The following is a 13,804-nucleotide window of genomic DNA, read 5'->3' on the forward strand; positions in this document are numbered from 1 at the left end:
ATTGCCTCAAAATTTCTGCTGAAATAGAGAGAGCTTCTCATAACCAAAGTTATTCTCATTCTGTCTGTGAAATCAATTCTTACACACTTTAGACAACATGATGCATATTCTAATCCAAATTTGGAAATGGTTGATGCAGCCAGAGGTGTGGAGGTTTGTGGGTTTTGCATCATCCATTGTTGGTTTGCTCTGTTATGCTCTAAGCTCTTCCTTCAATTATCTATTTGGAGATTGGAATCTGTTGAAGATTTTCCTTTACAGTGTTTTCAGCTTAATCATCAACCTCATGATTTTGTTTGCAAACATATGGCAACACTCAACAAGTCTTCGGTTCAAAGCTCACGCAGCATTTTTGGTATTAACAATCAATTCACTCTATTCATTTTTATTCGATAAAGTAATGAATGGAAAACCAGATGCATGAAAATCTGGTAATTATTGAAGTTCGTTCAGATTCACCGCAACTAACCAGTAACCGATATTGGTAGTAGTATGTAGGGGTGTGCAAAAAATTTGGATTTCCTTAACCAAATTACTAACCAATCCATATCCAATCTTTGTTTACAAAATCCATTTAAAAAAATAACCACACCACTCCAATAAAAAAACACCAATTATAAACCATAACCACATTTTGTAATTTGGTTTGGAATTGGTTTGCAAATTCAGGCCCAATATCATCTAAAAGCTTATAGATGATTCTGGATTTATTATGTCTGACCATGACTTCATGATCAAGGCCTTGCCAACTGAAACAAACGACAACTTTCACAAAACAGCCAAGTTGATGGTTAGTGCTGGATTTGAGAAGGACTTCTCCGACGTGTACATGAGTATATCAGTTGCCGTAGGGAATGTTTGGTAGAAAGCCTCACCAAGGTTAGGGTTCAAGAAACTCAACATCGAGGAAATCGAAGACGGTCTTAAAAGATGGATTAAAGCTTCCAAAGTGGCTTTGAAGATATTGTTTCCAACTGAGCGACGATTAAGCGATCGGGTTTTCTTTGGGTTCTCCATCGCTGATTTATCATTTATGAATGTCTGTAGGGAATTTACACTTCAGTTGCTGAATTTTGCCGATGCTAGCCGATCACCTGAGTGGTTGTTTAGAATCGACATGTTTGAACTTTGAAACAATGCGTGACCTCATTCCAGAGTTTTAGTCTCTGTTCCGTGATCAATACAGTTTGTGGCTGCAAAATGAAGCAACCACAATTTGGAAGAGATTGGGCGAAGCGATCAGAGGCATTTTTGCGGAGTTGACGGATCTGATTCGCCAAGATCTGGCATGGGATGCGGTTCCCGACAGTGGTGGACTTCACCCGATTACCCGTTACGTGATGAACTATCTCCCTGCTGCTATTCGATCACGGAAGACCCTAGAGCAAGTGTTTGAAGAAGATTATGGGAATCCATTGAAGGAATATCCCAAAATTGAGGATAGAATGCATTGCTCTAATTCCTCTCTCAGTGCAGATGCGTGTGATTAATAACAGCAGGTACGTTATTCGAAAGACCAAAGATATTTGTGATCATAATGAAAATTGTAGATATTACATCCAAATCAAAATATGTTAGTATAATTTTTTGGATTTAGCAACAACAAAAAAGAGAATGGAAGGGGATTGTGCGGCTTCTCCTGTTTAAGGAGACAAATTCGTTTCTTTCTCTTAACAAAGACGTGTCCAACTATGCTATATGATTGGTTGTAATGTCATTTTAAACATAAATTAATTTGCACATGATTTTCCATTTGATTTGTTTGTCATGATTTTCCATTTTAACTAAATTCTCGTATTAGTCCATTTTATTTCAAAAGAGGGGGCTCTGATTAGTCAATTCCTACTACTGTCTACCATTAATCATTTCTTATATATTTAAATTACTTTCACTGATCAACTTTTAAGTTATTAAGAATTAAGAGGATAGGTAGCTTCCTTAAAAAAAAAAAAAAAACCAAAAAAATTTGTTCACATCTCAGTATATTTGTTCCTTAAAAAAAAAAGCAGTTTCAACTTTTAAGAGAGAACATGGAGCATATTATAATCCAAATTCAAAGATGGCTTATGCATACAAATGTTCAAACCAATAGAAAATTTGATTCTCATGATGGATATGGTGCCGCCTGAAACAATGAACAAACTTCATGAAATGGCAAAGTTGATGGTGAACACTGGTTTTGAAAAGGAGTGCTATAATGTTTACAGCAGTTGCCGGAGGGAATGGTTGGAGCGCAAAATGAAACAATTATTAGGTTTAGTGAATCTTACTATTGAGGATGTTAACAAGATTTCATGGAATGATCTTAAACATCAGATTAGAAGTTGGATTAAGGCTTCAAAGGTTGCTCTCAAGATATTGTTCCCCACTGAGCGACGACTCTGCGATCTTGTTTTCTTCGGATTCTCCACAGTCGCTAATCTCTCCTTCAGAGGTTTGTTGGTGGTGCACTATTCATTTGCTAAATTTCAGCGTAGCAGCAGCAAACAGAAGTCGTTCGCCTGATTGGTTATTCACAATCCTTGACGTGTTTGAGTCTCTTTTTTGTGATCAGTTCTGTGTGTCGCTAAGGAATGAAACAAACACAACTTTGAAGAAATTGGCAAAAGCAATAGTGGAGATTTTCATGGAGTTGGAAAATGTAATTCGCCAAGATCTAGCAAAGGCAGCTGTTCCCGAGGGCGGGATTCATCCCATTATCCGTTACACGATGAAGTACCTCTGCCTCATTTGTGACTATCGACCGACGCCAGAGCAGGTATGGACATATGTTGAGGGAATACCCGAAGCTTGATGATAGTGTGCCATCCCCTTCTTCTCTTTCACTGCATATGGATCGAATTATGGAGGTATTGGAGAGTAATTTGGTAGCCAAATCTAAAATCTATAAAGACTCTTCTTTGGGCTATGTTTTCTTAATGAATAACAACCAATACATACTTCTCAAAACGAAGAACAAAGATATAAGGAAACTTTTATCGGATGATGTGATTCAAAAACACAAAGCAAATGTTTTGTACAACTACGACCAATATCGGAGAAGCTCATGGCAACAAGTGTTGAGATGTGGATATTTATTAGGTGGTGTCTGTTTTAGTATTTTCATTGGTGTTCCGCTTATATACGACACCTTTGTTTTGCAGCCCCTCTTTTACCGGTCTCCGTTCGTGTTGTGCAAAGACCTAGTTTTTATTAATAATATATTTGCTGTTTCAAAAAAATAGGTCATACATATTTTACAACTACGTTCATGACAGTTGCATACACACAAAAAAAAACATACATCTTTAGGTTTGTTTTCGTCTACCAGTTGATAAACTGCATCCCCTCAAACAAACCTTCAATTCTTGCTTCAATATTATCTGCTTCATACTTAATATATTTGTCAGCATGCTTACCAAGTTCCGGAACACTTCGAAACCTCCCAATGAAGTTTCCATAAGCTGGCAACAAGGTTTTCTTAATGGAAATCCTTATTTCTTCCCTAAGCTGTTCATCAATGACAGACCATGAAGATTGAACCCTGCATATTTCATCAAATAGCGTGTTGAATGACTTCAGCTTCTGTTTCATTGACTCAGCTACCTCATTAAGCTGCATTGATCCGTTGCCGTCCAACTTCAAAATGTCCAACACCTTATTCCATGAGATTCTTTGATAGTTCTCACGGTGTTGCTGAATTTTCGCTGTATATTTTTGGATCACAGCATCCCCTAAAATGGTTTCCAATTTACCATCTTTGGTTTTATGAACCATGTACATGCAGTTATTCATCAAGAATACATAGAACAAAGCTGGGTCCTTGTAGATTTTGCTTCTGGCTTCCAAATTGTTCTCTAATAGCTCCATAATCGAATCCATCTGCATTGATAGCATAGAAGAAGAATGCATTCTATCCTCAATTTTGGGATATTCCTTCAACAAATGCCCATGGTTTTCTTCAAACACTTTCTCCAGTGTCTGCCATGACTCGCATGCAACACGAAGGTATGTCATCACATAACAGGTAATTCCAAGAAGCCCACAACTGGAAGAGGCCCCCATTGCTGCATCTTGGCGGATCCGATTCTCCAACTCCATGAAAATGCCTCGGATAGCTTCCCCTAGTCTCTTCCAAATTGTGGTTGCTTCATTTTGTAGCAACCCAATTAATATAGATTCAAACTCTGGAATTAGGTCACGCATTGTTTCAAACACATCGAGGACTCTAAACAACGTCTCCGGTGACCGGCTTCCTAAGGCGATAGCATTGGCGAAATTTAGCAGCTGAAGTGTAGATTCCCTGCAAACACATGTGAACGATATATCAGCGGAAGTGGAGAACCCAAAGAAAACCTGATCGCATAATCGCCGCTCAGTGGGGAACAATATCTTGAAAGCCACGTTTGAAGCCTTAATCCATCTTTCAATCTTGTCTCTAAAGTCCCCCCATGACATATTCTGAACTTCCTCTACACTAACCTTTTGAAACCCCAGCTTTGAGAGGCATTCGTCCAAACATCCTCTCCGGCAACTGATATACACGTCAGAAAAGTCCATCTCGAATCCAGCTCCAACCATCAGTTTCGCAATTTTGTGAAGGTTTTCGATTGTTTGTGGTGGTATAGAGTCTATCATGAGATTCAAATTTTCTTTTGGTCTAAGCACTGCTTCGAAATTACGGTCAGAAACTGTCAATTCAGAATCATCACCAAGGTATTCTTTCAACTGCTCCAAAAGCATATCAATAATATTTGAATTTTCTTGCCGAAGCGCAGTCACACAATTACTTAGTTGTTCCAACACACAACTACGAATACTTGCCAGTTGTGGTGAATGCAAATTGACTTCAATAACGACCAGATTTTCATCTTGAACGATAGTAGGATCTTCATTATATATTACAACATTTATAGAAGAGAAAACAGAACGAAGAATAATAATTAAATAGCTGAATCCTACTCCAAGAATGCATAACTCTAATTTAATTTTCATGAGTTGCACAATTAGACTTCCGAGGAAGAAGTACATAAGATCAATTTCAAATCCGCACTGAGTTTGTCGCGACAAACTCAGTAACATGATAGAAAAAGCAGCACATGAAAGCAGACTATATGAATCTGGTTTTCCATTCATTACTTTATCGAAGAAAAATGAATAGAGTGAAGTGATTGCTAGTACCAAAAACGCTGCGTGAGCTTTGAACCGAAGACTTGTTGAGTGTTGCCATATCTTTGCAAATAAAATGATGAGGCTGATGATTAAGCTGAAAACACTGTAAAGAAAAATCTTTAACAGATTCCAATCTCCAAAGAGATAGTTGAAGGAAGAGCTTAGAGCATAACAGAGCAATCCAACAATGGATGATGCAAAACCCACAAACCTCCACACCTTTGGCTGCATCAACCATTTCCAAATTTGGATTAGAATATGCATCATGTTGTCTAAAGTGTGTAAGAATGGATTTCACAGACAGAATGAGAATGACTTTGGTTATGAGAAGCTCTCTCTATTTCAGCAGAAATTATGAGGCAATTGGGGACCAAAGTTATTTGTCATCTCTAGGAAAGTTCCAACGATTTTTCCAGTTTTTGACTTACCTCATCTCCAGTCAACTGTTGCAAGCTATGAAGCACGGACACATACACAGACACCGGACACAGACACGGACACCGGACACAACACGGACACTGACACGTCGACACTGATAAAAATTTGGAAAAATGACATAATTTAGGGTAATCATAAGTGTCAGTGTCAGTGTCAGTGTCAGACATGAACACCGACACGTGTCCGACACGGACACGCCTAATCTGAGGAGTGTCGGTGCTTCCTAGGTTGCAAGTTGCAAACCAAGTCAAGGAAAACCTCATCTCCAGTCAACTGTTGCATAAATGATGGTCCTACACTCGTGAAATAATATTCATCGTTTTAAAATTGAAGGAAATAGAAGCATCACTCTCAGTCAACAGATTAATTAATAAATTATATGAGTGGAAAGGTTCAGAGGGATCAAAGGCGTATGAACGAGTTGTGAAGGAAATAGAAGCATGAGCATCACTCTCTCAACCACAAGAAAGGTATTAAAACTTTGACCAAATACATCCTTATCTTTGTAATAAATTAGTCAAGTCATCAAATACTTTATGCGACCGTTTAATATTAAGTGAGGTAATAAATCCAAATTTAGTGTTCTCAAAACTTGAGTTCATAAGGTGTATTATTCAATCATGGTTTGAAATAAAATCAATCGATCACTTGATTTATGATGTTCCGATACAAACTTACTACTTTAAACTTTTTAACATATCCAAATTGCCACATGATAGAAAAACCCTTTTTAATAAACCAATTTGTAACACTGATGAACCTTACAATGTGCTTATCAAATAAAAACCTAGTCTTCTCATCATATTTCCTCCATCCCAACTCCTCGATCATCTTTGGTTATCTTCCAAACACTCAAGTTGCATTGACTTTCATTTATCTTTGCTATCAGAAGCTTGCACCCCAACTTAATAAGTATGTCGTTGCATTAAATTGCAGTAGGAATATGGAACCGGAGACGAAGATAAGAACAATAGTACTGATCTCTCCTGCACCACACACGTAGGAAGCCTAGATAAAATGCCACGGAAAGACGGGTTTACCTGGAGAAAATATGTCAAGCAAGAGATACTTCGCGTCAAATACCCGAGGTTATAGGAAATTATGTAATTAATCTTGCTTCCGGAAACATGACACACTACTACATACCCACTGATGTGATAATTTCACAGCGGTTATTGTTTTTTTTTTTTTATCCCTTAAACATACAAATTAATAGCCACATAACAAAAATAGAAATTAAATACGGCTCCAATATAACATCAAAATATGTACCAATGATAGCAAGTACCTAGCTGCGGATGTGGCCAATTTAGCAGGTTATGTGCAACTTCATTTGTTAGTCTCCACACAAACTCTATACTTGACTCTACAAAAACATTTGAAAAGATAGTTTTACATTGCTCGATAATGGCTCCGAACTCTGTGACGTCATATATGGAAGAACACAAGTTGTCCACTACCCTCTTCGAATAAGCTCGAAGAATACTTGATTGTATTGAGCATGTGTTGGCACCCGAAACTAAACAATTTTTGCAGCACGACAAATAATATTAAGACTTCCCTTTTCTTAATGAATGCCAAAGTAGTTATTTTTGCTTACAAGTGATGAGTAATGATTCATATTTGCTATAACCACGGCTTGAAATGTTTCTTTTGTTTCAGGAGTTACTATAGGTGCAGCCACATGAAATTAGATGCTTGTCGAGCCAAGAAGAAAGTACAACAACTTCGTGACAATCCAAACGTTTTTGAAGTAACATACAATGGTGCACATTCCTGCCGTATCTCCTTGACAATACCATCATTATTTTTAGCAGCGCAATGGATTTCAAAGGATATGACTCCAACCACCATGCCGGCACCAACTTCATATTTAGAGTGGCTTTCACAAGAGAAAGAAGATGATGTCAAAGTTATTTAGTATAAAAAGATATGACATTTCCCTTGGTTTGGAAAACTATTTAAAATTTATTGTGTTCACATTAACATCTATATAAACACAATTTCTCTCCAGTTCTTCCCTGTTTACATTCCTGTGTTTTCACCTTTTCTGTTTAGGGTTCTTTGACTTCTTTCATATTAGCCTCTCCTTACCTCCACCAATCTTGTTAAATAAATAAAATACTAAATGAATCATCTAACTAACAATAAGAACCTCCATTCAAAACTACAGTTAGTAGTAGTAGTACTACTAGATGAAATTTTAATGACTCTTTTGTTGAGTTTTAAGACTGATTATTTTTTAGAACTGTTGAGTTTTACGATTTAAATCCAATTTATCAAAGTGAAAATATGAACATTTGATCATTACAGTGAAAATATGAACATTTGATCTTTAGTTAAGGACTGTAATCTGTGTCTAACGGCTGTGTACTCATCCAAAAAGAGTTAGCATCTCAACTTATTGTCCACTTATCTTTCATTCAATTACAACTATCTTCAATTTATATACAAAATTATTCATCAAGAATACATAGAACAAAGCTGGGTCCTTGTAGATTTTGCTTCTGGCTTCCAAATTGTTCTCTAATAGCTCCATAATCGAATCCATCTGCATTGATAGCATAGAAGAAGAATGCATTCTATCCTCAATTTTGGGATATTCCTTCAACAAATGCCCATGGTTTTCTTCAAACACTTTCTCCAGTGTCTGCCATGACTCGCATGCAACACGAAGGTATGTCATCACATAACAGGTAATTCCAAGAAGCCCACAACTGGAAGAGGCCCCCATTGCTGCATCTTGGCGGATCCGATTCTCCAACTCCATGAAAATGCCTCGGATAGCTTCCCCTAGTCTCTTCCAAATTGTGGTTGCTTCATTTTGTAGCAACCCAATTAATATAGATTCAAACTCTGGAATTAGGTCACGCATTGTTTCAAACACATCGAGGACTCTAAACAACGTCTCCGGTGACCGGCTTCCTAAGGCGATAGCATTGGCGAAATTTAGCAGCTGAAGTGTAGATTCCCTGCAAACACATGTGAACGATATATCAGCGGAAGTGGAGAACCCAAAGAAAACCTGATCGCATAATCGCCGCTCAGTGGGGAACAATATCTTGAAAGCCACGTTTGAAGCCTTAATCCATCTTTCAATCTTGTCTCTAAAGTCCCCCCATGACATATTCTGAACTTCCTCTACACTAACCTTTTGAAACCCCAGCTTTGAGAGGCATTCGTCCAAACATCCTCTCCGGCAACTGATATACACGTCAGAAAAGTCCATCTCGAATCCAGCTCCAACCATCAGTTTCGCAATTTTGTGAAGGTTTTCGATTGTTTGTGGTGGTATAGAGTCTATCATGAGATTCAAATTTTCTTTTGGTCTAAGCACTGCTTCGAAATTACGGTCAGAAACTGTCAATTCAGAATCATCACCAAGGTATTCTTTCAACTGCTCCAAAAGCATATCAATAATATTTGAATTTTCTTGCCGAAGCGCAGTCACACAATTACTTAGTTGTTCCAACACACAACTACGAATACTTGCCAGTTGTGGTGAATGCAAATTGACTTCAATAACGACCAGATTTTCATCTTGAACGATAGTAGGATCTTCATTATATATTACAACATTTATAGAAGAGAAAACAGAACGAAGAATAATAATTAAATAGCTGAATCCTACTCCAAGAATGCATAACTCTAATTTAATTTTCATGAGTTGCACAATTAGACTTCCGAGGAAGAAGTACATAAGATCAATTTCAAATCCGCACTGAGTTTGTCGCGACAAACTCAGTAACATGATAGAAAAAGCAGCACATGAAAGCAGACTATATGAATCTGGTTTTCCATTCATTACTTTATCGAAGAAAAATGAATAGAGTGAAGTGATTGCTAGTACCAAAAACGCTGCGTGAGCTTTGAACCGAAGACTTGTTGAGTGTTGCCATATCTTTGCAAATAAAATGATGAGGCTGATGATTAAGCTGAAAACACTGTAAAGAAAAATCTTTAACAGATTCCAATCTCCAAAGAGATAGTTGAAGGAAGAGCTTAGAGCATAACAGAGCAATCCAACAATGGATGATGCAAAACCCACAAACCTCCACACCTTTGGCTGCATCAACCATTTCCAAATTTGGATTAGAATATGCATCATGTTGTCTAAAGTGTGTAAGAATGGATTTCACAGACAGAATGAGAATGACTTTGGTTATGAGAAGCTCTCTCTATTTCAGCAGAAATTATGAGGCAATTGGGGACCAAAGTTATTTGTCATCTCTAGGAAAGTTCCAACGATTTTTCCAGTTTTTGACTTACCTCATCTCCAGTCAACTGTTGCAAGCTATGAAGCACGGACACATACACAGACACCGGACACAGACACGGACACCGGACACAACACGGACACTGACACGTCGACACTGATAAAAATTTGGAAAAATGACATAATTTAGGGTAATCATAAGTGTCAGTGTCAGTGTCAGTGTCAGACATGAACACCGACACGTGTCCGACACGGACACGCCTAATCTGAGGAGTGTCGGTGCTTCCTAGGTTGCAAGTTGCAAACCAAGTCAAGGAAAACCTCATCTCCAGTCAACTGTTGCATAAATGATGGTCCTACACTCGTGAAATAATATTCATCGTTTTAAAATTGAAGGAAATAGAAGCATCACTCTCAGTCAACAGATTAATTAATAAATTATATGAGTGGAAAGGTTCAGAGGGATCAAAGGCGTATGAACGAGTTGTGAAGGAAATAGAAGCATGAGCATCACTCTCTCAACCACAAGAAAGGTATTAAAACTTTGACCAAATACATCCTTATCTTTGTAATAAATTAGTCAAGTCATCAAATACTTTATGCGACCGTTTAATATTAAGTGAGGTAATAAATCCAAATTTAGTGTTCTCAAAACTTGAGTTCATAAGGTGTATTATTCAATCATGGTTTGAAATAAAATCAATCGATCACTTGATTTATGATGTTCCGATACAAACTTACTACTTTAAACTTTTTAACATATCCAAATTGCCACATGATAGAAAAACCCTTTTTAATAAACCAATTTGTAACACTGATGAACCTTACAATGTGCTTATCAAATAAAAACCTAGTCTTCTCATCATATTTCCTCCATCCCAACTCCTCGATCATCTTTGGTTATCTTCCAAACACTCAAGTTGCATTGACTTTCATTTATCTTTGCTATCAGAAGCTTGCACCCCAACTTAATAAGTATGTCGTTGCATTAAATTGCAGTAGGAATATGGAACCGGAGACGAAGATAAGAACAATAGTACTGATCTCTCCTGCACCACACACGTAGGAAGCCTAGATAAAATGCCACGGAAAGACGGGTTTACCTGGAGAAAATATGTCAAGCAAGAGATACTTCGCGTCAAATACCCGAGGTTATAGGAAATTATGTAATTAATCTTGCTTCCGGAAACATGACACACTACTACATACCCACTGATGTGATAATTTCACAGCGGTTATTGTTTTTTTTTTTTTATCCCTTAAACATACAAATTAATAGCCACATAACAAAAATAGAAATTAAATACGGCTCCAATATAACATCAAAATATGTACCAATGATAGCAAGTACCTAGCTGCGGATGTGGCCAATTTAGCAGGTTATGTGCAACTTCATTTGTTAGTCTCCACACAAACTCTATACTTGACTCTACAAAAACATTTGAAAAGATAGTTTTACATTGCTCGATAATGGCTCCGAACTCTGTGACGTCATATATGGAAGAACACAAGTTGTCCACTACCCTCTTCGAATAAGCTCGAAGAATACTTGATTGTATTGAGCATGTGTTGGCACCCGAAACTAAACAATTTTTGCAGCACGACAAATAATATTAAGACTTCCCTTTTCTTAATGAATGCCAAAGTAGTTATTTTTGCTTACAAGTGATGAGTAATGATTCATATTTGCTATAACCACGGCTTGAAATGTTTCTTTTGTTTCAGGAGTTACTATAGGTGCAGCCACATGAAATTAGATGCTTGTCGAGCCAAGAAGAAAGTACAACAACTTCGTGACAATCCAAACGTTTTTGAAGTAACATACAATGATGCACATTCCTGCCGTATCTCCTTGACAATACCATCATTATTTTTAGCAGCGCAATGGATTTCAAAGGATATGACTCCAACCACCATGCCGGCACCAACTTCATATTTAGAGTGGCTTTCACAAGAGAAAGAAGATGATGTCAAAGTTATTTAGTATAAAAAGATATGACATTTCCCTTGGTTTGGAAAACTATTTAAAATTTATTGTGTTCACATTAACATCTATATAAACACAATTTCTCTCCAGTTCTTCCCTGTTTACATTCCTGTGTTTTCACCTTTTCTGTTTAGGGTTCTTTGACTTCTTTCATATTAGCCTCTCCTTACCTCCACCAATCTTGTTAAATAAATAAAATACTAAATGAATCATCTAACTAACAATAAGAACCTCCATTCAAAACTACAGTTAGTAGTAGTAGTACTACTAGATGAAATTTTAATGACTCTTTTGTTGAGTTTTAAGACTGATTATTTTTTAGAACTGTTGAGTTTTACGATTTAAATCCAATTTATCAAAGTGAAAATATGAACATTTGATCATTACAGTGAAAATATGAACATTTGATCTTTAGTTAAGGACTGTAATCTGTGTCTAACGGCTGTGTACTCATCCAAAAAGAGTTAGCATCTCAACTTATTGTCCAGTTATCTTTCATTCAATTACAACTATCTTCAATTTATATACAAAATTATTTCATAAAAAAAACAATATTAATTGTGTTAGAAATTGATGTTCTTCTTAAGCCCATATCCATTGTGATCCAAGCCCATCCATTGTAGGATCCCTCCATAACATTTTGTATGTGATACACTTGGCTTTGTTGCAAGTATCACACTTGTATTATTGCATGTAGTTTCCCTTACCACTTGTATAGATGCATGTATTTCCTTTACCACTTGTCATGTTGCATGTATTTCTCTTAACACTTGACTTCATGCATGTAAGCTATGTAGTTGCTCCTTCTACTATAAATAGGAGTTCACAATGTACCTTGTATCATCCAACAATTAGCAACATAACATCTTCCTCCAAAACTTTATTGTCTTTCTAGTTTTCTAGTTTCTCTAACCTTCTTCTCCACCACTTTACAATAGCCTTTGTTTTTTCTTACATGGTATCAAGAGCTTCATTGATCTTAACGGGTCTGTGAGGAAACAAAACCAGCAAGAAAACATTCACAAAAAAAACCTTTATACACCATAAATGGCTTCCAACAATAGTTCTTTACCTCCACCTCCTATGTTTGTAGGAGAAAACTATCATTTGTGGGCTGCAAAAATGAAAACTTATTTGAGAGCTCAAAATTTATGGGATGTTGTGGAAAATGGAAGCACCCCACCGGTTCTTCCAAACAACCCAACAGTAGCTCAAATAAGAAATCACAATGAGGAAGTGGCAAAAGAAGGAAGAGCACTTGCCATAATACATGCAGCTCTACATGATGATATATTTATCAAGATCTTGAATCTTGAGACTGCGAAAGAAGCTTGGGACAAGCTGAAGGAAGAGTTCCAAGAGAGTGAAAGAACAAAGAAGATGCAAGTGTTGAACTTGAGAAGAGAGTTTGAAGCACTAAAAATGAAAGAAACCGAAACTGTTAGAGAATTTTCTGACAGAATTTCGAAGGTGGTTTCACAAATCAGATTGCTGGGAGAGGATCATAGTGATCAAAGAGTTGTGGAAAAAATTTTAGTGTGTCTTCCAGAGAGGTTTGAAGCAAAAATATCCTCTCTCGAAGAAACTAAGGACTTTTCTCAAATCACACTTGCAGAACTTGTTAATGCTTTGCAAGCTACTGAGCAGAGAAGATCTTTAAGGTTGGAAGAAAATGTTGAAGGTGCTTTTGTGGCAAACACCAAAGGCAAAAACCAAAGCTACAATAGTTTTGGGAAAAAACCTTTTGGTGAGAAGAAAGGGAAAGGCAAAAAGGAGGATGTCAACAACAAAGGAGAGAGCTGGAAAAAGAAGTTTCCAACTTGTCAACATTGCAAAAAAGATACTCATTTAGAGAAGCATTGTTGGTATAGACCAGATGTTAAATGCAGAGCCTGCAATCAACTTGGTCATGTGGAGAAGGTTTGCAAAAACAAAGCAAACCAGCAAAGACAACAAGCCCAAGTTGTCGAACACCACCAACAAGAGGAGCAATTATTCATGGCTTCTTGCTA

General features: G+C 37.1%; 2 protein-coding genes and 2 pseudogenes across 3 annotated transcripts; 2 read left to right on the top strand and 2 right to left on the bottom strand.

The window, feature by feature from the left end:
* Positions 1-126: 126 nt before the first annotated feature.
* Positions 127-1,490, top strand: LOC123922514 (annotated as a pseudogene).
* LOC123923136 (exocyst complex component EXO70B1-like) lies at positions 996-5,565 on the bottom strand. Its single transcript, XM_045975796.1, has one exon. It carries the CDS (start codon positions 5,416-5,418, stop codon positions 3,304-3,306), a length of 2,115 nt encoding a protein of 704 aa, XP_045831752.1. The 5' UTR covers positions 5,419-5,565; the 3' UTR covers positions 996-3,303.
* LOC123923145 lies at positions 2,055-2,794 on the top strand (annotated as a pseudogene).
* Positions 5,566-7,864: 2,299 nt separating the features above from the next.
* Positions 7,865-9,846, bottom strand: LOC123923148 (exocyst complex component EXO70B1-like). Of its 2 annotated transcripts, XM_045975811.1 has the most exons (2): positions 8,741-9,846; positions 7,865-8,561 (listed from the first exon to the last, which is right to left on the bottom strand). In XM_045975811.1, the coding sequence occupies exons 1-2, from the start codon at positions 9,695-9,697 to the stop codon at positions 8,487-8,489; spliced, it is 1,032 nt and encodes a 343-aa protein (XP_045831767.1). In that variant the 5' UTR covers positions 9,698-9,846; the 3' UTR covers positions 7,865-8,486. The 2 variants fall into 2 exon arrangements, with proteins under 2 accessions (XP_045831767.1, XP_045831766.1); XM_045975810.1 differs by having other exon boundaries at positions 7,871-9,845.
* Positions 9,847-13,804: the final 3,958 nt, after the last annotated feature.

Source organism: Trifolium pratense, linkage group LG4 (genome assembly GCF_020283565.1).
Source record: "Trifolium pratense cultivar HEN17-A07 linkage group LG4, ARS_RC_1.1, whole genome shotgun sequence".
NCBI classification, from domain to species: domain Eukaryota; kingdom Viridiplantae; phylum Streptophyta; class Magnoliopsida; order Fabales; family Fabaceae; genus Trifolium; species Trifolium pratense.

Bases quoted from the DNA above. Each gene is read 5' to 3' on its own strand.
- LOC123923136 (XM_045975796.1), bottom strand. From the start codon at position 5,418: ATGATGCATATTCTAATCCAAATTTGGAAATGGTTGATGCAGCCAAAG.
- LOC123923148 (XM_045975810.1), bottom strand. From the start codon at position 9,697: ATGATGCATATTCTAATCCAAATTTGGAAATGGTTGATGCAGCCAAAG.